Source organism: Eleginops maclovinus, chromosome 12, assembly GCF_036324505.1.
Source record: "Eleginops maclovinus isolate JMC-PN-2008 ecotype Puerto Natales chromosome 12, JC_Emac_rtc_rv5, whole genome shotgun sequence".
In the NCBI taxonomy this organism is placed as follows: Eukaryota; Metazoa; Chordata; class Actinopteri; order Perciformes; family Eleginopidae; genus Eleginops; species Eleginops maclovinus.
The window spans coordinates 6,565,181-6,587,659 of record NC_086360.1 but is presented as its reverse complement, the minus strand read 5'-3'; the positions used below and the strand labels follow the sequence as shown (position 1 = coordinate 6,587,659).

The 22,479-nt window shown below is 39.7% G+C and overlaps 2 protein-coding genes across 3 annotated transcripts in view; both read left to right on the top strand.

The window, feature by feature from the left end:
* Positions 1 to 9,485, top strand: part of cfap299 (cilia and flagella associated protein 299) — a 74,314-nt gene extending 64,829 nt beyond the window's left edge. The window contains exons 5-6 of one of the 2 annotated variants that reach the window (XM_063898033.1): positions 6,943 to 6,997; positions 8,655 to 9,485. In XM_063898033.1, the coding sequence (XP_063754103.1) occupies positions 6,943 to 6,997; positions 8,655 to 8,747 (148 nt within the window). In that variant the 3' untranslated portion in view covers positions 8,748 to 9,485. Of the gene's footprint in view, positions 1 to 6,942; positions 7,073 to 8,654 lie in introns of both variants that reach the window. The other variant, XM_063898032.1, reaches the window with a different exon arrangement.
* A 3,526-nt stretch (positions 9,486 to 13,011) lies between these two features.
* bmp3 (bone morphogenetic protein 3) lies at positions 13,012 to 22,403 on the top strand. Its single transcript, XM_063897476.1, has 3 exons — positions 13,012 to 13,635; positions 14,740 to 15,647; positions 18,103 to 22,403. Exons 1-3 carry the CDS (start codon positions 13,260 to 13,262, stop codon positions 18,292 to 18,294), a joined length of 1,476 nt encoding a protein of 491 aa, XP_063753546.1. The 5' UTR covers positions 13,012 to 13,259; the 3' UTR covers positions 18,295 to 22,403.
* Positions 22,404 to 22,479: the final 76 nt, after the last annotated feature.

The window sequence follows — 22,479 nt, the reverse complement described above, 5'->3', positions numbered from 1 at the left end:
ACCTGTCTAACTACATAATGCAAATGTATGGGTATTTCTGGGGTCAGAAATGCATACCATGCATCTATTATTCATAGCTAACGGCTTTTTGGAAATACTGGATCGTATAAAGCTCTTCTGCTCACGGTGTGTGCACTCGCCAACAGACTTGAAAGATCTGCTCAGTCGAAACACGGCGCATGCCTCCACCAAAGCCAAAACCATTTTGCCTCCACCCTCAACCTCTGCAATGCACCTGTGTGTCTGGCTTCATTTTCCACTGTGAAAATATTTGCACTGCTGTCCTATTTTATTAACTTTTAATACAAAAGAGAAACTGTTCCAGCTCCGAAGGTGATATGGCGACCCGGCCTAAAGCATTGTGTCTGGGCTTTATTGTGGAGAGGTTGGTTATTCTATTGTCGAGGAGCCAGCCAGCTTGATAAATATTTGCCGGTAAGCCGGAACATTCCGTGTCATGAGTGTTGATCTTCACACATGGCGCACACATACTTCATTGGCTGGATCCTTGGGGTTAACTCCAGTCAGGCTGTTTGTTCTCAGTGCTGATGCTGTTTGGACTGCATTTGATAGATTAACTCGGTTTTCCACCAACGATACGATCATCGGAGACCTCCTGCCAAGTGCAATGGGCCATTTCATCCGTGTCCGCTGTGTGATCAAGATTTAACGTGTGCAATGATGTCTGGATGTCAAACATTTAAAGTAGGACCGTACAATTATACAAACTGTTATAAGTGTCTATAAATCTTTTGTGTTAAGGTGTTATCATACCGGACATAAGTTGTCATTAGTGAGCATTCTTTCAATATGAGTAAAGGTATTGGGCTTGTTGCCTGTATTTTTCTAGGCCCTTTTTACAAACAGAGGTTAACCCTCAAACTCCTTCAGGGCGCTGTGAGCCTCTTAAGCGCCAGTCAAAAGGAATACAGCATGTAACACCCACTATGTCACTGTATTGTATGTTGTGGCTCTTACCTGCGTGTGCCAATCTGTGGCAAGATGACAAACTGAACTATCTTCTTATCTTCTAACTTATTATGTATAATGGTTATAATAGTTGTTTTTTACGCATTTCCCACAAAAAATACCCTGAAGGCATAATTTATGCTGTTATATTTTGATTGTTCACTTTGTGTATGACAAGCCATAGGATAGTCCATCACAAGCTCTGAAGCCAAGGTGACAAATTCAGATTACCAGTCTGTGCTTCTAGGGTATTCAGTTTGTAGTTATTCCAAAATAAAGAATTCACAAATCCTTGGATTTAAGAAGCTGGAATCAAATAAGGTTGCTAATTTTGTTGGCTTAAATCAATGAAATACTACAAAAGATCAAATTCAACATTTATTTCTATCTAAATTGATTAATTGCCTGAGCTTTATCTTTGTAAGAAACTTGACACTTATATAAATAAGCTATAATGGGTAGAAAAACACATTGAAGCTCATGATCTTGTATATAAAAAGTAAACACTCCAGTGTTTGCACTAGATTGATACAGTTGTACAGTCTGGTTTTGCAGTATGTACACATTTTTGTCTGATATTCAGTAAACTGTATTTAAAATGTTGTTTGAATCACTACGTGACACTTGCGCTTTTACTGGCTAGTGCTTCACCACATTGTACGTGATAGGCTAAAGGGCGGGACATCCATAACCAATCCAAGCAGACTGGGCTCTGGTTTCAGACAGAAGCTGAAAAGAGGTACTGAGAGCACTTTTTGAACATTAAAGCATGTAAACACATCACTGAGGCACAAAGTACAACTATGAAACCTGAAAATAATAATTATACGCCCTCTTCAGGTTTAATCTAATGAGGAAAGAGGTGTGTGTAGGTTGGTGGTTGTATGTGAGTTTGTTAACGAGGTTGTCAACTGGACATGGCCCATCTGTGATTTGTTGTAAAATCAGACCCATGGCACCCCCAGAACGCTACATCATAAATTCAGCTCTTCACACTCTGCCTCTTAAGGCTGACGAGGCCTTTTGTGATTTACACTGGAAACATTAACTTAAGAAACGGTTACAGGACGTGTGTTCTTCAGCCACTTTAGAAAAAAAACTGCTGAACGAATACACATGCAAGGTATTTGCTCTTTTATGATATATATCATCCAGCGCAGAGTCCAGCTCCTCTGAGCCCTATAATGAAACTGTTGACATTACACTGGAAAATGACCACCTGGAGATAACAATAGAACTACGGTAACTATGGAAAGTGAAAGGACTCAGTGCATGTGTCCAACAGCCTTGGTAAATGCATAGGGAACCAGGAACCTTTGCTGAGAGCCGTCATTGTTTCCACCAAATCCAGGTTCTCACACTTTTACTGGTCCATGTGTCTGGGTGTGGTGCCATCCAGCTGCTGGAACTTTCTTTGTGACCAAATGTGCAGAGAATATGCATTTAGTTGCCTTGGTGACAGTTCATATGGGACGGTGAGGGAGGTGGGTCCAATAAACACATCCAAGTAACGTATGAACCAAAATTCTCTGCATTGCTTCAAAACTATTTTTTTCACACTTACGTCAGTCTTTTTCATGTTCGGTGTTAAAATATCTCCCTTCCATCCCATTTCTCTTGCAAAAGTAAGCGGTTCACCATGAAATAAAAGTGTTTGACCAAACCTTTCTTAATTGTTGTATGGCATTTTGATATAAATAGTCACTTAAGTGCTGTCAGATCTAATTTTCAAAGAAGAGAAGTATGTACTGTATGTCTCTGAATGCAAATCTCAGACAATATAATTTTCCTCTGAGTTTCAAGGGACAAACCTCAATTTGTATTTCCTAATTGAGGCATTGCAGGAGTCTATTCTGAACCTGTTTTACTGAGCTCTGTTGGCTACTTGTAAAAAAAAAATACCAGACCTCTCGTCTTAGCATACCTTATAATTTAATGCATCACTTTATTTCCCAACACAGTTTGGACTGTTCAGAGTTCAGGCCTGTTTCCCTTCAGAGAAGATCACTCAAGCTGGCAAGAAATGTTTGACGGACATCTGAGACATGTGATAGTAGCCAGGGTCACATGTTCGGATTCGCATAGCATCTAATAGCTGTATACAAAATATAGTAGAGCCTACTAAAGTGAACAATATGGAAAAATGTTATGGTATCATTAGATCCTGTGATGTAGACAAGTCCAAGTCTAGTCAATTGAGCCAAGTCCAAGCCCAAGTCAGAAGTCCAAGCCAAGTCTTAATTCAAACTCAATGTAGACAACAGTAAGTTAAGTCTCAAGCCTATTCATTTGAGGCAAGGTCCAAGTCAAGTCCCAAGGTTGAAGTCCATTAAGACAAGTTTCAAGGAATTCAAGACCAATTCCTATGTTAAAGTGAAACATTGCATGTCCTAGTGAAATCTCTGATTATTTAAATCTAGTCCAAGTTCACTTTGAAATTTAAATCAATCAAGACAATTCCAAGTAAAGTCCTAACTAATTGGAAACAAGTCAATAAGACAAGTCTTAGTAAAGTTTCAACTCATTTTACACATGTCCAAGTTCATTTTTTAAAATGTAAGTCAAGACAAGTCCAAGTCAAGACCTAAGTCCACCAGGGCAAGTTTTAGTCAAGTAATTTCAAGTAACATAAAGCCCAAGGTCATGAGTCCAAGTCAAGTCTTGAGCCATTTAAAGCAAGTCCTAGTTTGTGAAAAAAAACAACTACTTCATGAATAAAAGTCTGTTGAAACAAGTTTAAGTCGGGTCTAAATTTAGATCCTATCAGAATAGCCTTCCTAATGAATATGAAGTGACCAATCAAGGAAAACCTTGTTGCCACGATACCAGCAGTAAAGTTAGTCTCGAATGCAATTGGCTGGAATAGCTGAGCCTTTTCATAGCTATTCAAAAACTGACTGTCCTGAAAAAAAAGTTATTTACCTTTCCCAAAATTGCGTTGGGCTGTGTGGGTTTTGGAAAGGCAACGTTGGTAGATTTTTTATATTGCTTATATGTTTGTTTGAAATGTGTAGCAAGCACGCTTAATATGTTGTAGTGAGAAAATATTTGTAATGGCTCAAATGCAAATGGTGTTTGCATACTAGTTTTATGTGCCCCCAGAGATTACCTCTGAAACATGTACTGCAGAAAACCATCAAGACACCATCCAAAATATTTCAAAGATGGCAGAGGTCTTATAATGACAATGTAAACATTTGTATCTTTTACATCATGTGGGTCATTAATACTTTACATTAGCTTCAGTTAAGCTTCACAACTAGGGAAATATAACCTGCAGCCTGCTTGCAATTCTCCAATGCGTTATCCTCCCATATTTACAACTTGCTGCTTCTGCTGCTTCGGCCAACAGAGCCCCCCAACATAACATCCCTCTTCCCAGATTTACACTGAGCCTTCTCCCTGAGGTCCAACTTTGTTTTTGGACCACAAACTGCTGCTGAGGAACAGCCAGGACCGCTAGATCAACCTTCAGCACCTCAGATTGTGTGACATGTGGAGTAGTGTTACCATGATGTAAACAGCTAATGATGAGAACAACTGGAAATAGCCCGTCCTGGTAATGGTAATTTATGACTTAGAATTTGTTACTACAAAATTAAAACCTGCTGTGTTATTTATGTATTTGCTGGCTTTCGATGCTTTGAGTGTTACAAAATCTTGGCGGGCCTTTTTTCTGAATAACCTCACTTAAATGATGTAACAATTAAAGATTCAAACATGTTATGATTTAGTAATACAATTTCCGGTTTTTCCTATAACAATATTCACAACATCACTATTTCACAATAGTACTTTGCAGAAAAATAATGCATTTCAGAACAGAAAAAACAATAATATTTTGGACACAACAAAAAAAAGAATTAAAAAAGTTGGACACATAAAGATGTTTTTAAATGATAGTATTCAAAGAAACCTTAATGTTATATAATTTCCCAACCGACAGCGTATTTTACATCAACACAGAGATCTTCTGACTTTATGGCCCGCAAATGTCATGCTGCAATGTATGATTTTCTTTTCATCAACAAACATGTTGCTTCTATCATTTTTTTGGGTAGCTTAAGGGGATGAATAATTTGACAAAGATAAACACTACCAATCTGTGAACTATATTTACTTGGTTGGAGTAAGAAACGTATCTATAATGAGGTTGGAGGCAGTGGAGGGTTGTGCTTTGGAGAGGGTGGGTTTGGAGCCAATGATCAGGGCCTCTGTTGTGTTGCCATTGAGTTTGAGCAAATTCCTGCTCATCCAAATTCCTGATGTCCTGGAGGCAGGTGATGAGAGAGGTGAGCAGCAGGGCAGTGTTTGGTTTGGTGTAGATGTACACCTATGTATCATCGACATAGCACTGGAAGTGGAAATTATGATGACGTAGGATAGTGCCAAGGGGAAGGAGGTATATGATGAACAGGAATGGACCCAAAAGGTACACTTGAGGGACACCCGGTGAGACAGTAGAGCACCTTGACCTGTGGTTGTTGACGTGTAAAAAATAAATCACATCCTCAAATTAATGCACACGCTAAATGCATTAATGTAACCTGCAAGTTCAATCATTTTTGTCCTTTTGACTCTGTCTCAAAAATAACACAAAACCTAAAAGCAGTGCATGATCCAATAGGATGCTGTAAATTAATCGGTCATTTATTTTGGAGTTCAACCCTCTCTTTGGTTTCATTCACTTATTAGGTACAGCTTTACTCTAATTTCTGTCTTGGCGAACTCCAACGCAGCGCCCTCGCAATCGAATTGGAAACATACGCTTACCTTTTGCAGCTCTTAAAAAGATACTTGACTCTGCAGGTTGCTTTCCTTTCTTTTTCTGCAATGCAAGGTTATTTTATAACCTGCTGTTGAATATTAATATGATAACAATGGCTGTGTAATGCTCTGTAATTCATAAAGTTTCCCTTCCTCCGTGAAACATGCAAAGTCTTCATCTCAATATGGTGCTCATGTGCTTGTTTAAAGCCTCCTGCTGTCGGAGGCTATAAAGGAATACAGCCCCACGTTGGGCGCGCTACTTTTGTCCAGCACTGGCTCAGTCAGTAGGGGCTTGGACTCGTAGGGTCGCCGGTTCAAGTCCCCAAACAGACTTGAAATATGGAAAGTGGACTGCTACTTGGAGAGGTCCCAGTTCACCTCCTAGGCCCTGCTGTGGTGCCCTTGAGCAAGGCACCGGACACCTCCAATCCCCCCTCCCCATTGCTCCCCGGGCGCTAAAATCAACTAAAACATATAACCATGGCGTACTTTCTGACTGCTTTGCTCACTGTTCATTCTGTTTTGTTGCAGCAATGCGACCAGCCAATCACAACAAAACCCTTTTAACTTTTTATATTCAAGTGAAATTCTGCCACTGTTAAGAGTGAAACCCAAGGTACACTGTAAATGCTAGATCCACTGATCTCCATAGAAGTGAAGAGAAATGAATGAATGAGTGCAACAAAAATGGCAATATAAATTGGTTTCCTGGTTCACAGAGTTTGCTCCAAAGCTATTCCGTTTCTGGATTTCATTGAAATACATGGGTTTCTAATGTGTTTTCTCTTGAGCAAACATGTCTGGGACCAAAAAAAACAACCAAATGACCAAAAAGCAAAACCAGTGCAACCCAAAACTACTGTATTTTACTCACCTTACCACACAAGTAACTCACTGTAGCCTTACTACACTCCATTGATTAACCCCTCACGTTTGATTTTTTTTTTAATAAACAATATAGAATTCTTTACTAAGCAAAAGATTAACAGAATAAGGAGTTTAGTGGGGTTATGGGATGGGAGTTGTTTTCTTTACCACGATTCAGTCAATGCTGGCAGACTCTACTAGTTAGAATTTCTTATATGTTTAACGTTTAGGAGTTTTTTACCAAAAGCCTAATTTTCCATTGAAGTGTAATATACAAAACTAACCAACCTGCCAATTTAAACTAGTAAAACCTAACCTATTACCATTTTTCTACAGCTACTACAACTGGAAGACACAGGTGTCCACGTCCAACTCTAGCCCTAACTTTGAGGTAATTTATGACAACCCCAATGGCCTTCTCTTCAAGAACAAGAGGGACAAAAAGATCCTGAATGTGGACCCCATGGTACGTGTTTGTTTATGTTGTTGTCGTCCTGTGTTTTTTTTAAGCCCCAGGGAGACAAATGGCACTGCTAATGAGATCAGTTCACCTGTTCCACGGCTGTAAAAAGGGCCCTGAAAAGCAAAAAGGCAATAGGGCCAGAAAACGTTTGTTAAAGTATTTTTATTTAACAAGGAAACAAACTATATAGTTCATTTCACTAATTTGCCATTTAACAACCCACTATTGTCTAATAGGTCCTGGGGGCTTTTGTTGCCTTTAACACCATTGTATTTTTTCTGATATAAACAGTTTTAACTATCAAATGCAAAATAAAAGTTAAAATCATTTTTCGACTCTTTGCCGACTTCACTAATTGCCTAGTTCATAGCAACAATTGACCCCGAGATTAGAGATGTCACTTTTCGGAAGGAGCTTACAGCATAATTTAATCTGTTGGAGGGACTAAGAGAGAGGAGTAAATCAGTGGGAAGGAAAAGTATTTTACTTTCCACCTGCACAAAGAATGGAGGATCAAGGGGTCGAGACAGGTGCTTCCTCCATACTCAGAGTCTGACAGGGGCCCTGGAAGAATAACGACTGACAGACTGTGTTTTTTTTCTTCTCTCCAGCTTTCCTCTTTGCTGGGGGGGTTGGTAAGAAGTTGGTGTGGGGCTGAACTATTTTGAAATTGCAGACAGAGCTGTGGGGACTGCGTGTTTGAGGCCAATCGCCAAAATGGCAGCACAGTGTTCTAGCTGTGGTTGAGCACCGCCCCGACCAGGCTGTCTATTAAAAACACAAGAGAAGGCATAGGAAGCCAGACACAGCAAACCACCCGTGTGCCCAGACACCGGCCCAGATTGGCTCGGCACAGAGCAGAACAGAACCATCCGGCTTTTAACCCAGTGTGAGCTCAATCATGTAGCCACAGATCGGCAGTGCAACTTTTCAAAATCAAGGCTCACATACACTCACTTTGGGTGGTTTGTTTGTTTTTCTCCTTGTGTAATGCCTTGACCACTTTTTTCTATCCTAGCCAGAAAGTGGGTAGGGGGGGTGGATGGGTTTTCATTTTTCAGTTGTAACCATGGCTTGATTCAATCTAAGTAAAAGTTTGAAGTTACTTAAATAATTTGAGTGTTTGTTGTTGTTTTCCGTACAAATAGATGCTTATCGTTTAGTTTACCCAGCCTTTCCAGAAGGGTCCATAAAGTCATTTTTTTATTGGAACCTTTTTATTGACGCTCTTTTGAACCTGCAAAGGAAGACCGACTCACTTATTAGGACACCCACAAGTGTGTTTGAGGTAAAGGTGTAAATTGAGTGTAATGGTTGGCTATGGATCCACTCCCACTAGAAGCTTTTGACACACTTAAACTTCAGTAAATGTTCCCAGCTGTTAGTGGCTTCACATCTTAGTGGTGGGGCCGTGTCAGATTTGACATTCACAGTTCGGAATACCTCTTATTACAAAGAAGTATGTTTGGATAACTGAGGCTTTGCTTAATTACGCATCTATGGCAGACAAAACAATTCACTTTACATGCACCTTGTAGATCAAATCAAGCTCTACTAACTGCTCTAACTCTCTGCTGGGTTCCAGTCTGGTCCTGGTGAGGACTCCAACCGGACCTTACTACAGTCGGACCTCTACATCCATGTCGTCATCTATGACCACAACATCAGGACGGTCTGATCTTCAGAGGCTGCTGCCGACACATTCATACATAAGACACATATTGGAGAGTGCTGGAAGCCTCTAATTTGAACGAGGGGCTGCAGTTGCACCATCATTTATAAACTGTTGCCCTCATATCATGCATGCCATCTGGGTGGAGGTGCTGCAGTGGAAAAATTGGCTTTAAACGTTGGATTCCCAGATGGAGAAGTAGATAGACTAGTGTGACAACTTCACTTGCAAAATTCCTTAAAAATGTCAACTTCTACTTCAGATGTTTTCCTCCTATAAAGTTGTAAAACAATTGTATGATAGAGTTTTCAAACTTACTAATTTCACTAAATGAAGACTCTTTGTTAATTTGGCTTCCAAAAGGAATGGAATATGCTCGCTCTGGGACCCAGGGCTCGTCCCGTCGTTTAGTCCGGCATGTTTTGGGCTGTTTGTCTAAACAAATTAAAGGCGTAAGAGCTTTGAAAGATGATGGGGGTGGCTTTTATGTCCTCCCCCAGGCTGCGGTAGCTCCAATTGGACTGGAAGAATGGGTAATGGGCTTAAAGCATTCCGTATGTTCCCAGATGCAAGGCACACTTTGCAGGACATCAAAGTGCTCTATCATTGACATATTAGTCATTCACTGTAGAATACTGTACATGTCTACAAATAACCCGCGTTAGGAAGTTAGTTAGCAGCTGTAGGCAACTTTGCTTCCTTTTAATTTCTTTTATGTATTTATTATTGAAACGTGTAATAAATATCTACCCCTAAAATATCTATGACTGCAAGCTTACAAATAACTGGGTCTTTATTATTTCTTCCTAAATGAATGTTTAGACATGTAGTTGAGAGGAAACCCTTTTTCCATAGTTACAGGGAAACCAGCAAATGTGGTCCTCTGTCATGGTGCACAGTATCTACTTGTATACATATCTCTTCTTTAATTTTAACTCAATGTAAAATATAAGTCTGTGTGGTAAATATGAAAACAGCCAGAAGCCTGTTAGCTTAGCTTGATTTAGCTTAGCATAAACAATGGAAATGGGGGAACAGTTAGTCATTCCAGTGGTTTAAAAATCTTCAGCTTAATATATAAAGCACGTTATATCTTGTATTTGTTGAATCAGTACAAAAATCATAGCTGTGTTTTAACGGGGTTGTGTCAGACTGTTTCATGGACTTCCTGGAATATCTGTCAGTTTTCCTGGCCATGAATTATTTATTTTGCCCTTGGACAGAACCAGCCTAGCTGCTTGGTCCTGCTCCCTATCTTTCGATTGCACATTTATTCTCTTAAGTTTAATATGACACATAGACAAAAATCTAACTTTTCCTTTAAACTCAAGCCATATTCAACCTGCTGTTGTACTCATTTTAAGTTACGAGCTTTAAACAAATGAGTAAATTCTAACAGAAACCTCTAATGTCCCTCAGCAACCCGGTTACCAGAGCAGCTGCATCTGTTTTGACTGAATTGGACCCTGTTGGCCATATGTGTGGTGTGGTGACACATGGATGTGGGTTCTGGTTCTGTAAAAGCAAGGGTTTGGGGAATGGGGGTCTGGTTTTGGGTTTTCTTAGTCAGTTCTTTTTTTTTCTTTTTGTCTTAAAAAGGAGATGTTAAATCTCAGTCTGTTTTGGCTTAATGATGAAAAAAAGGTTGTATAAAAATTCCAGAGATTTAAATAACCACTAACAATATTGCCTTTATGCAGTTTCTTTCCTCCTTCCATATTTCCCTGAATATGTTGTTATTGGTATATATATATATTTAAATATAAAATAACCTGATATATATAAAATAAATCAAATATAGCTGTTTATGACTAAAGAAAGGCTCTTAAAAACAGGTTAGTCTCTGCTTTTGTCTCAACAAAACTAACTAGACCAACAAGGATGAGAAGCACATTCAAATTTGGCAACAGATTTTTTGGGGAATGTCATTTCCTGTTTGACCTTTTTCTCAAAGGCCAGATGATTTAACCTCAGGGCCAGGGCTGTCCACCTGCCACTATCTGCCCTGCTTTGTGTTTTGGTATCAAGAATTCAAACTGGCCGGGTGGCAAATGAACATATCACCCTCATCTACAGCTGTTTAGCTTTACAGACCACTGCTGATTTATGTGGCTCATCGATGGTGATGAAACAGCTCTCCCTCCCTTCAAAGTGGATTCAGTCGCTCCGAACACCAACCAATCAAAACAACACGTGTGTACATGACAAATAGGCGCTTTAAAATCCCGGTGGACTGTCAAGAATTGCTTGTGAAATGCTGCTTATATGTGCCTTACCTCTTTGAAAGACCATTAAAAACTCACTGAAACAAATTGCTGGAACTCAGCCAGACAAATCAAGTGTCTCTTAATAGTAAGGATCTCACAATAAAATCTAATTGAAATGCTTATATCCCTATTCATTTAATTTATTGGGCTTTTAAGTAGTTGGTTTTTTACTGAAGCATGGTTTTATTAGTTTGAGGCCTGGACTTGCCCCTAATATACACAACATGAGGTAAAGCTGTGGATTCAAACTCAACTCGGCCTTAGATAGAGGCACTATTCTACCTTCTCTATATACATTTACAAGCTCAGTTCGACATTCATTTCAGGTATTTTCATGAAGTTTGGCCTCTTGTTAAAACAATTGTTCAGCCTTATGTGTTAGACAATTTATTACAATCGGTATTAGATACATGTCAACAGAATTAACCAATTCACTTCATTTATTTTCATTGTAGTTTAATTTTCACTTTATTTTTTGAACGATTAATCGATTGGTTGTCAGCAATATAATTTACCACCAAAAGTGTTTTCTTTCAGTTTCTCCATGGGACAAGCCAAAGCATCCAGACATGCATCTCAAAATGTTTGTTCACTTCAGAAACACAGTGACATCACTATGTAACATGTATATTTCTATTGGTTAGCGCTCCAACACATTGTATGTGATATGCTATGTGGCAGGTCATTTCCAACACATCTCTTAAGTGGTTCACCAATCACAACAGAGCCGGCCAGCTAACCAATCAGAGCATACTTGGTTCTGGTTTCAGACAGAGGGTGAACAGAGGTGCTGCAGCACAGGCAGTATGAGAAAAATAAAGAGCTTTTTGAGGCATTAGAGGCACAAAATATAAATAGGAACCTGAAAATGAGCATAATATATCCTCTTTAACGCAAAAGTCTGCTGTGTACACTAACAGTTGTTTGAGCTAATTCCTCCAGTTTATAGATCCATCAAATTATTTAAAATGACAATATGAGGCTTCAGTGTTCAGAATTAGGAAAAAAACACATTGTCTTCTCAATTGTTTATCCCTCATTTTTGCACAACATGTGAAAAAGATGTATTGTTCTAAGCTGATCCAGTCTGATTTTCATTCGTCTGCTGTTCTTGTTTGAACTGATTCTCTCCTGCCCATCTCCTGCTAGTTGAAGGGGTTAAAACCCCACTGCTATAGAGGACATGGCATGCTAATATTATTGCCATCAGATGTCCAAGGGCGGGGAAATACCCTAATCATTTCCTCCCGACTGCCCCTGAAAGAGAAGCCCAGTGGCGGGGGGTGGAGGGCGGCATGGTGTTTAAACCCCGCCTGGATGGGCTGTTTTGGAGGGGGACGGTGGGGAGAAGGGGAGGACAAAGTACAGCATCCGGATCGGACCGTGATGGTACAGGATGTGTGTGCTTAACTCCATTGAACTAAACTAAATAGGGGAGAGAGCCTTTAATGCCGACAATAAGCCGCTTCATTCAGTAGCGCGGCCCAGACGCACAGCTCTGCGGAGTAGAAATTACGCACCGAGCGGCTGCTCTGTGGCAGCCGTTCAGATATTCAAATGTGTTCAATACATCGGCGAAATGTAATGTAATGCAATATTTGAGGAAAATCCGTCTGCAGTCAGAAAACAGCCTCCTTCAGCTCTTGATAACATTAGATATGTCCCCAGGCTGAATGTGCTTAAACGTACCCTGAACAGGAAACTCTCTTTCTCTCTCCGTGTGTGTGTGTGTGTGTTTGTGTGTGTGTGTGTGTGTGTGTGTGTGTGTGTGTGTGTGTGTGTGTGTGTGTGTGTGTGTGTGTGTGTGTGTGTGTGTGTGTGACAGAGAGAGAGAGAGAGAGAGAGAGAGAGAGAGAGAGAGAGAGAGAGAGAGAGAGAGAGAGAGAGAGAGAGAGAGAGAGAGAGAGAGAGAGAGAGAGAGAGAGGAATACCCAGCTGGTCCCACAAGTCCTATAATACCAAGCACAACATGCTTTACCTTCAATGAAAGCTGAGACGGGGGGACGGTTGACTGCTGGCCCTGAAATCAGCTCAGTGCTTGGGTGCAAAACCAAATGCGTCTCTTTTTTAGCAGCTTACTTCTGCCGCATTTGTTACACCTTCTCCAGTGCTCCGATACTTTCATCATTGACTGACTCTAACAGCCCTGAGAGACAATTTGGATAACACTCTCATTTTCCCACCTCCCTCTCTTGCTGTGCCTGGTGTCAAAGGTGATGGTATCATTTTCTAAGAGAGGACTCCTCGGGTGATGGTATGTTTTTCCGGAGGTAGAGACCACATTTGGAAACGTGCTAGGTTTTCCACAAATATTTATTTATTCTGCTTCTACCTTCACTTTGGCTCAAACATGGCTCTATACTCTCGGTTCGTGGTCGTGCTGCTCTACGGATGGAGTTATCTGTGCGTTGGATACTGCGCGATGCTGAAAACAGACAGTTTCCCCGACAAACGAAAGGTGGATTTTACGCATTCAGAGGATAAAAAGCACCCTGCGAAAGACGACCAGGATCTTCTTTTACAGGATACAATGACGGAACACATGCAGATGCTTTACGCGAAGTACAACCAGGCTGGATTTCCCTTCAAGGACGGCAACACTGTCCGCAGTTTCAAAGCGCAATGGGGTAGGTGCCCAAACTTTTAAGCATGTTATCAACACTGCCAGTCTAGAGGAGGCATATATGCAAAGTTGCATAAATGTTGGTTCGATTGAATTTTTTTAAATCCCCAAACTGGAACCATTTACTTCCTGGTGTACTGAGCTGAAAGCGAGATACACCTGTTGATCCAGTCATGGAAATATGATCAACCTGTTACCCATTCCCTTCGCCAAAAACAGAGATCTTTTTATGCAGATAACTTTCCAGAAGCATTTTTTTTCTCAACTTCAGATTTTATTTTCAGATATTCCAGATATATTTCTCCGGAGCCAGCATCTGGCAGCTGCCAAACCTGCATGTGTTGCGTTAGAATTAGGGAGATTTCACCGCAGTGTGTTCCTGCATTTAAGGGGATTCCTGATAGCTGTTTTTTTCCAGGAACTCTGGATGTAACTTCAATCCCATAAGCTTTGAATTGCTTTACCGACTATGGTGTGGTATTATCACTTGAACGTGTTGACTATTTCTAGTTTCCACTACCACTACCAGTTTCAAAGTTTGTTGGACTATACTGCCTCCTATTGCTAGCTGTATGTCATGGCTTAAAAAGGCTCAGTTAACCTAAATGACAAATATATTTGCTCACACTCATTGGCACACTAGCTAAGCAGACAGTTTCGTTTTCATTTGCCAAGGTTGTCATGTATTTTGAGAACTATGCTTCCATCCCACATGAAAAGAGATGAATGGACTTCTATTTATGTTTCTAAAAACATTTAAATATTAAAAATGTTTTATGTATAAAGAAAGCTAGCTGAACCTCTTTCCAGAAACACCATCCTGTTACTCTGGATAACCTGCATATATAACTTGTTGTTTAGTAAAACAACTAAACTGGAAGAAGGGATAGCTATTGAATTTTGTGTAGAGTATTGTGGGAGGCAGAAAATGAAAAGACAGATATTTTATAACCTGGGCAAATGAAACTATTTGCAAAATCTCAAAAAAGTTCATTCAAACATATCATTATGAAAAACATTAAGGGGGAAATAGGGAAGTCAGTTAGTTTTTGATGACCTGTACAACTGTGTTGCATTGTGTAAATAATATTATGTGTTATTTACACAGGTACAATAAACAACAAGCAGCTGCAGATTTTCAACCTCACTGCCCTCACCAAATCAGAAGACGTTTTGTCTGCCACTCTTCATTACTACATCGGAGACCTTCAGAACAGAACCCAGGGCTGCTCCAGGTCCAAAAGCTGTGGTCGCCACGGCCCCCGCAGGCATAACCATATCCACATGGTCATTTGGAGTTTTGCCTCGGTGGATAACAAGATAAGGACTCTTGGACACTTCCGGATCAATGTGTCCACCCTCTACAGGGACTTCATATCTTGGCAGTGGAAGGACATAACTCGCGTGGTCAACCAGGCCAAACACCACGACGAGCTGCTCATAGGGATCGATGTGGCTTCACAAGGGCCCCAGCAGTGGAAGAAGCTCCTATCTGACCGCTCACCCTACATCTTGGTTTACGCCAATGACTCTGCCATTTCAGAACCTGAAAGTGTGGTAGCCACCCTCCAGAGACACCACTCGGTGGGAGGAGAAGGCTCCATTTCCCAACTGCGTGAGCGAAACAATACTGAACAAGAACAACCACAGGCCAGAAACAAGCGCTCAGTGAATGTTCTGCTCCCGTTGCAAAACAATGAACTCCCCGGGCCGGAGTATCCATACGAGACGACCGGGTGGGATGAGACGAGTCCGTACGAACCTTTTGAAAACAAGCAGGCCCGTCGCCCACGTAAAAAGACACGCAAGAATCAGCGGCACAAGATGCCTTTGCTTCAGTTTGACGAGCACACGATTAAAAAGGCGCGAAAGAAGCAGTGGAACGAACCCAGGAACTGTGCTCGGAGATACCTGAAAGTTGACTTTGCTGACATTGGATGGAGTGAATGGATTATATCACCAAAGTCGTTTGATGCCTACTACTGCTCAGGGTCTTGTCAGTTCCCCATGCCAAAGGTGAGACTCCTCTAGTGCACTTATGCAGTGGTTCCCAACATAAAGACCAGTAATGGGAAAACACACAAAGCATAAAATGCACCCAAAATATATTTATTCCTCCGGGTGTTCATTCATTAATTTTTCTTCTCTTTTAAATTACTGGTCATATATAATATTGGTCATAACAAATACAAATGTGCAACTAATGGCAATAAGCCTAAAATCACACCATGGTTGTGCTAGGTCTTACAAGCTAAAAAGGGTTGGAAACCACAGAACTATTGGTTTTAACTCTCAACACTTCCTGTAACAAGGTTCTGTTCCCTCTTAAACAATAGATATAGTCATGTGGTCAAACTTTGTTTTACATCAGATTCTTAATCTGTATTGTCAGCAAGTAAAATATTGAGGCATTTAGATTCAGTTCAGTAGACTACACGCATCAGTCTATACGGTTTCAGCCAGTATTGTACATATTTAGTAAATGGAGCAGGCATGTTGAGGTATCAGTACATTTAGCCATTAAGTTCCAAGTCCCTTTACTGTTGCTGTTACTGCTTCGTATTATGTGCACTTGAATAACATTAACATCAGATGTCCCTGGAGCCTATCTGTCTTATATAATAGATGATAATGCCAAAGAAACTGAATGCCTTCTGCTTTAATCTTCAACTCCCAGGATAAATAGTTACAGTTTATGACTTTATCTTTAGGAATTAAGGTCATTAAGTCTATAAATGTATGCATCAGGGCTAATAAACATGCCATATAAATGGTTGGATTACAGATGCAATGCAATTTGCAAATGCCCAACTTCCTAAAGAGCAGACCCTGAAACTGTAAAACAATGCTCGAGGAACAAAAACAAGATCCTCCTCTCTGATTGATGTTTTTATTTTTCTTAACTTAAAAAACATTTAAAACGTCATTCAAAGAAGTTAAAGATATTTTAAAAGAACATCAGCTCCCATCGAAGCTTGTAGCTCTGGCACAAGATAACATCACAGGTATTTTAAACATGGCCGGAATGCACAAGATCCATCCACTTAATTCATTACCTCAGAGTCACCAGCCTTTGTAGTCAGACGTAATTAGTCCCAGAAGTAGGGCATTAGGTCCTAAGGCCGGCCCCTCCCTCTCTTGTAGGTTTGCTGCCTGTGATCCTGTGATGTTGTTTCTCTGCTGTCAACCTAAACCTTTAGAAGCTGCTAAATAGCTACTATTAGAAGGTGACCTGTCACTTAGAGGATCCTGCTAAGACATGAAGCAGCTGATCAGGTGTGTGAACTGCTGGGGGTAGAGCCGGCAGTTAAGGCCTGGGACTTTGATCTATCGGAGGCTGCTTGCTGGATGCACTGACCAATATTCCGTTTAGTGTGCGTTATATGATTGATATGCTAACCTGTCAACTTAGCTCTGAATGGTAGTAAACACAAAGACCTCTGTAAGAGATACTGTCCAGGCCTTATGTTTTAATAACTGGGGTCTTATTAGCTCTGCCAAGGAGGTTATGAATTTAGTTTGTTTTGTCTTTTTTGTCCATTTGGGATTATGGAAAAACTATTGCCCTGATTTAAACTTCGTAGAAAGGTGTAGTTGGGCCAAGTAAAAAGATATTACATTTGAGGGTGGATACATGAAGTTTGGTCTCTGTCAAAGTTGCAGAAACGAGAATTTGTTCTGCAATCATGGAATTGTTTGAAAAATTAGGATTTGTTTCCTTTGCTCTATAACAAATTAGAATAGGCGTAGAAAATATGTTCTTCTTAGTGGTAATGTTGTTTTTGTATTAAGAAGTAAAAATGTAAAGAACAACTTCCAAACAAACGGGACTATCTTATTAGTAAGTGTATGAACCATCGGCAAGTGCTTTTCTAATTTAGCCACTTTTTGGGCAATCAGTGCCTTTATTTGAGTGACAGATAGGAAAGGGGGTGGATGACATGCGGCAAATGGTCCCTGACTGGATTCGAACCCAGGTCCTCCGCTTGGGGACCTAGCACCAGTGAATGGGACGTCACCTTTACTGAGCTATACGATGGCCCGATTTAGCCTTTAAAAGTAGTTGCTCAGATATCACAAACACAATGTCAGAGGAAGCACAAACTGTCCAATTGGACCAAACCGTTTGATTCAGATTATCAAAACAAATGTATTTGAACCTGAAATATCAATAACAAGTTTGCAATTTTAAAAGGAAACAATGCATGCACACTATGGCGAGTAAAATAGTTCATAGTTAAAACAGGCAAAAAATTATGCAATCAACTTTTGTTTGTTCTCTTCCAAAGTCAGATGGTATATGTAATAAAAGATTCAAATGTTATGTAGCAATATGCAAAAGAACACGATTATTCTACAACGAGCATCGGAACAGAAGTGCATCACCATATATTATCAAAGGAAAACTTTAGCTTTCAGGTGATTGCTTTTGATCATGAATTTTGTTCTCTGTTTGTCCTTTTTGCTTTAGGCTCTGAAGCCCTCTAACCATGCCACCATCCAGAGCATTGTGCGGGCGGTGGGCGTCGTCCCCGGCATTCCAGAGCCATGCTGTGTCCCAGAGAAGATGTCTTCCCTCAGCATCCTCTTCTTCGATGAAGACAAGAACGTGGTGCTGAAAGTGTACCCCAACATGACTGTAGATTCTTGTGCCTGTAGATAGTTCCTTTTCCCCCCTCTAAAAAGTCTGTTCATACAAAACTCAGCAAAGAAGAAGAAATGCAGTCAAAACGACACTCTCACTTCCTGTTCCCTTAGTCTTTTTATCTTTCACTTCCAAACATCCCTTTGAACCCAACTTCCGTTTTGCACTGGAGGATAGTCCTGCCTGTTGTTCCAGGTGAAGAGAAGACTGGTCTGTTCATGGGAACCAATGGATCCTGTGAGTTATCCTCGTGGCAGATAACGCTGGATGGAAAGTCAAATCTCCATGCTCCCATTTCACCACTTTATGTCTTTACCATCGCTGCTCAACTATCCGTCAGGCGATGAATGAATCACAAACTCAGTATCAAGATATGCAAATGGTGATCGAGGCACAATAGAGGCAAGAACTGCAGAAAAAGTCTCTTTTCAGCTCTAACTGATGTGGATCATTCTCATCTTTCTCTCCTTTACAGCTTGAAGTTGTCATTACCACCAAGTCTATGCTCGCACTTGCATGGTTTTTGTTACTATTTGTATCTATTTATGTCTGTACTATCACTGTGTTATTCACTATATGAGAAGTTATTGTATAATTATTGGCTTGGCTGCTATAGAGAGATATATTAGATTCCAAAGCCAGAATTGTGATGTAGACGGTACAGTAGATAGCCGTACATATTTGTGTTTAGCTCCGTTGTTGTACAGAACCCACATTTTTAAGAGTTTATTATGTTCGGAAGTGTAAGCTACTTTTCATTCGTGGTCTTCGTTGGACAGTTGGAATTGGGGAGTTTTAATAATAGTTCGCCAAGATAAGGTTTGATAAGCAATCATCACTTTCCAAAAATATAAAGGGATACAGCATATCAAAAGGATAAACATTGAACAAGGGATGTCACTGTGTGTTTTTAACAAGTGTGAAACCATACGACTAAATGCTCTGATAAGCTCAGAAAGAATGAAAATCATACAGTCATAAAATCTTGGCAGGCATAAGGGATTAATAAAAAGGCAAGTTTGAGTCTTAACAACCTTGTTTTTGGTATTTAGTTTAGTACAATTTGCCATTGCATTCTGTTCAAAAGTATTTACAGTGAAGGATAACATTTATGAAAAAACGTTCATAAACTGCCAGAAACTACATTGGCTGACCCATGCAAGCACACTACAGCGACCCAAAACACTTTCATTAATAGAAAGGCCCTGCACTTCATCACAAATGTGCAAAAACACATGCAAATGAAGACAAATCTACAGCAACTCTATAACATTTGCGCAGCGTTAATACAACATTTGCCAGCTTCTTAGCACGCTTTACTCAAAAAATAGCAAAAAGCTGCAAGGAGCTCAGAACTAAACGTAAACGGGGACACTAGTGATGCACACAGCTGGTACAGGAGCGCTTGTTGACATTCAGGGATAATAAAATTGGACAACTGTCACTGTCAATGACTAATTTAGCTACATTAGCTAGCTGGCTAACAATAGAAGCGAAATAATATCGGAAGGAATTATGTTATGACATTGTTTGAAAAAAAACCCCCCAAAAAACATACATGTTAGGTAAATTTCGAGGTGACGGTGAGAATTGGTCAACTTTATAATCCCTGAATTTTTACAAGCGCTCCGGTCCCAGCTGTGCGCAACACTTTTTAGTATCCCCGTTTCCGTTGTGTTTTGAGCTTCTTGCAGCGCTTTTAGTAAACGCTGCGCAGGTTTTCACCAAGTTGGTGAATGTTTTCTAATTGCTGCCCATGATGTTTCTTCATGCATGTGTTTCTGCACATTTGTGTTTTTTTATTTGTATGTTTTTTTTTAATCTTGCAGTGCATTTCTCCTAATGGAAGTGTTTCGGGCCGTTATAACGCCAGCCACCGTAAGAATCCTTTAGAAAGATCTTCTTTAAAATAAAAGAAGTCTGTATCAAGTCAATATACGCTGCTGAACTTGACATGACCTTACACCTCCTTATTTATGGGTTGAGGTTAGATTTGGAACAATAGTCGTTGAAAAATTTCACTAACAAGTTTGAGATGGGCTAAAAAATATAATTGTTTTTTCTGCTCCCAAAAATGTGTAGTGGTCCTGTGTCTGCAAATTGAAAAGTAAATGTGACTATACATAAAAAACAAAAATGATGAGCAATACTTATAATATATGAAAAGATCGAAAAGATCTGATCTATTTCTGGGTAACATAAGCCTTTAATATTACTGTATAGAGCGGATTTATATAAATAATTATGAGGGGTCTTTTTCGATCACATTTGATTCGAAAAGCAGTTGCTTTGTCACAGTGTTGCGTTGATGGGGTGTGTATTATCATCAGAGTTCATAAAACCAAATATTTATTCAGAGCAAATAGACTGAAATATAACAGCAAACTTTTTTTATATAGACTTGTACATTGTTTTTGTATATAGTTCACGATATGATGATGATATTATAATGTGTCTTTGAGATAGAAGTGCCTTTTGAATGGGTGGATTCCTGCTTTTCAAAGTGTTTGATTTGATTCATGGCCTTTTCAGAGCTCAGTTTGTAATGAAGTCAAAGCAAGCAGCCTGGAATAGTTATTTTTATGGTACAAAATAGTCAACAATTTGTGAACATAGTGCATATTCCTTTGAAAAGTGTATTACAATTAATTCACTATTTTGATATTTCAGAGACATTTATTTTGTGTTAGATTTTTAACTTTATATATTTTGTATTGACACTTTTTTTCCAGTTTGTGCTTCTTCATATTGTGCCAATACAGATTTTATCAATGTGTGTTAGAATCAAATGGCATCCACTGGTTGTGCCAGTACAACATTGCAGACTGCTGACAAGTTGTTTTCGGGGCCTTTCTTTTTACGTATTTGAACACGTTTCTAAATGTGTTTTGGAGTACAAATATGGAAGACCCTTATATACCGCACATATCAGCAGTTTATAAAAGCTTGCTCACCGTTCAACGCTATCTTGTAAATGTTATGCTGTAGGTAAACAAATAAATGCTTGTACAATAGGCTTCATAAAATATATTTGTATATGGAAATGACCTTTAACATGCATCTATTTATTTTCTGTATGTTGCATATCTTGAACAGGTGTGGCCTGGCACAGGGGACAAAAGCTCTGATATGTCGATGGTTTTTATATCTGTGATGGACATCTGTCACTACTGATGTACAAGTGTGGTGAACCGCTTTAAAGGTCCCCCATCTGCGCTCTGACCAGCCTTACAAAGCATTCAAAGAAATGAATAAAAGTATGCAAGACTCAGCTCTATCAACACTTTTTTATTTTGGTTTTCAAGCCTGATGTTGAATCGTAGGCACGCAAAACATAAATCCAAAAATTTAAAATTGTAGTTGCACTATCTCTCCTATTATACCATTCTAGAATATTTCTGAATTCACTAGCAATGCTAATGGCCTTCGCTAGCCTAGTACCTTGCTACCCAAAACCCTAATTGATTTTCAAAATGAAGTCAGACATGAGTTTCCCATGTAGTGGTTCAGTGACATGTAGAGATATTAGGATTGTTTTAAGCCTGAATGCATTCACCAGGATTAAAAAGCGAACATCAGGCTATAAAAGAACTATATCAGGGTCACATCACTGCGTGTCACCAACGCTAAGCTAAAGGCTAACTCATGTTCTCATTGATGATGTTTTTTGGTCTTATTTAGGTTTCAGGCATTCCCAAACAGGACAGGACCTGTTAGTGAAAAACTTTAGATTTGACTGTCTCTCCGGTTGTAGATTCAGAGCTTTGTGGGAAGTTTAGAAAATGTGCACATCATTTTTTTCTAAAGCTAGCCATGGACCTTACCAGCAAAACCAGTTTATTGATGACATTAGGGCTGTAGCAAACAGTTTTGAACCTTCACTTATTAACATTCCTATTCCATATCAGCATTTAAATGTTGCACTGCTTTTTTGTCTTTATTAGCACGTCTATTCATGTGTTTGCGTCTTGTATTTCTGCACAGTTGCAGATAAATACAAGCCTGCACAATGGTTGCAGAACTAGATTCCAGTGGCGTCTGCAAAAGGATTGTTCCCAAGTCGTGTGACACAAACATTTCCAATAACTGTCAAGTGAAAATGTATTAAAAGATGCTGTCCAACTAAATATTCTACTTCAACCCATATTTGTTGGTTTTATCCTAAAAGAAACCAAAATGTTTTATGGTTTTTGCTCTCCAACT

Excerpts from the sequence above, each read along its gene's own strand:
- bmp3 (XM_063897476.1), top strand. The coding sequence starts at position 13,260 with ATGGTATGTTTTTCCGGAGGTAGAGACCACATTTGGAAACGTGCTAGG. Across the intron at positions 13,636-14,739 it reads CAGTTTCAAAGCGCAATGGG|GTACAATAAACAACAAGCAG; the intron begins GTAGGTGCCCAA and ends TTATTTACACAG. Across the intron at positions 15,648-18,102 it reads GTCAGTTCCCCATGCCAAAG|GCTCTGAAGCCCTCTAACCA; the intron begins GTGAGACTCCTC and ends TTTTTGCTTTAG.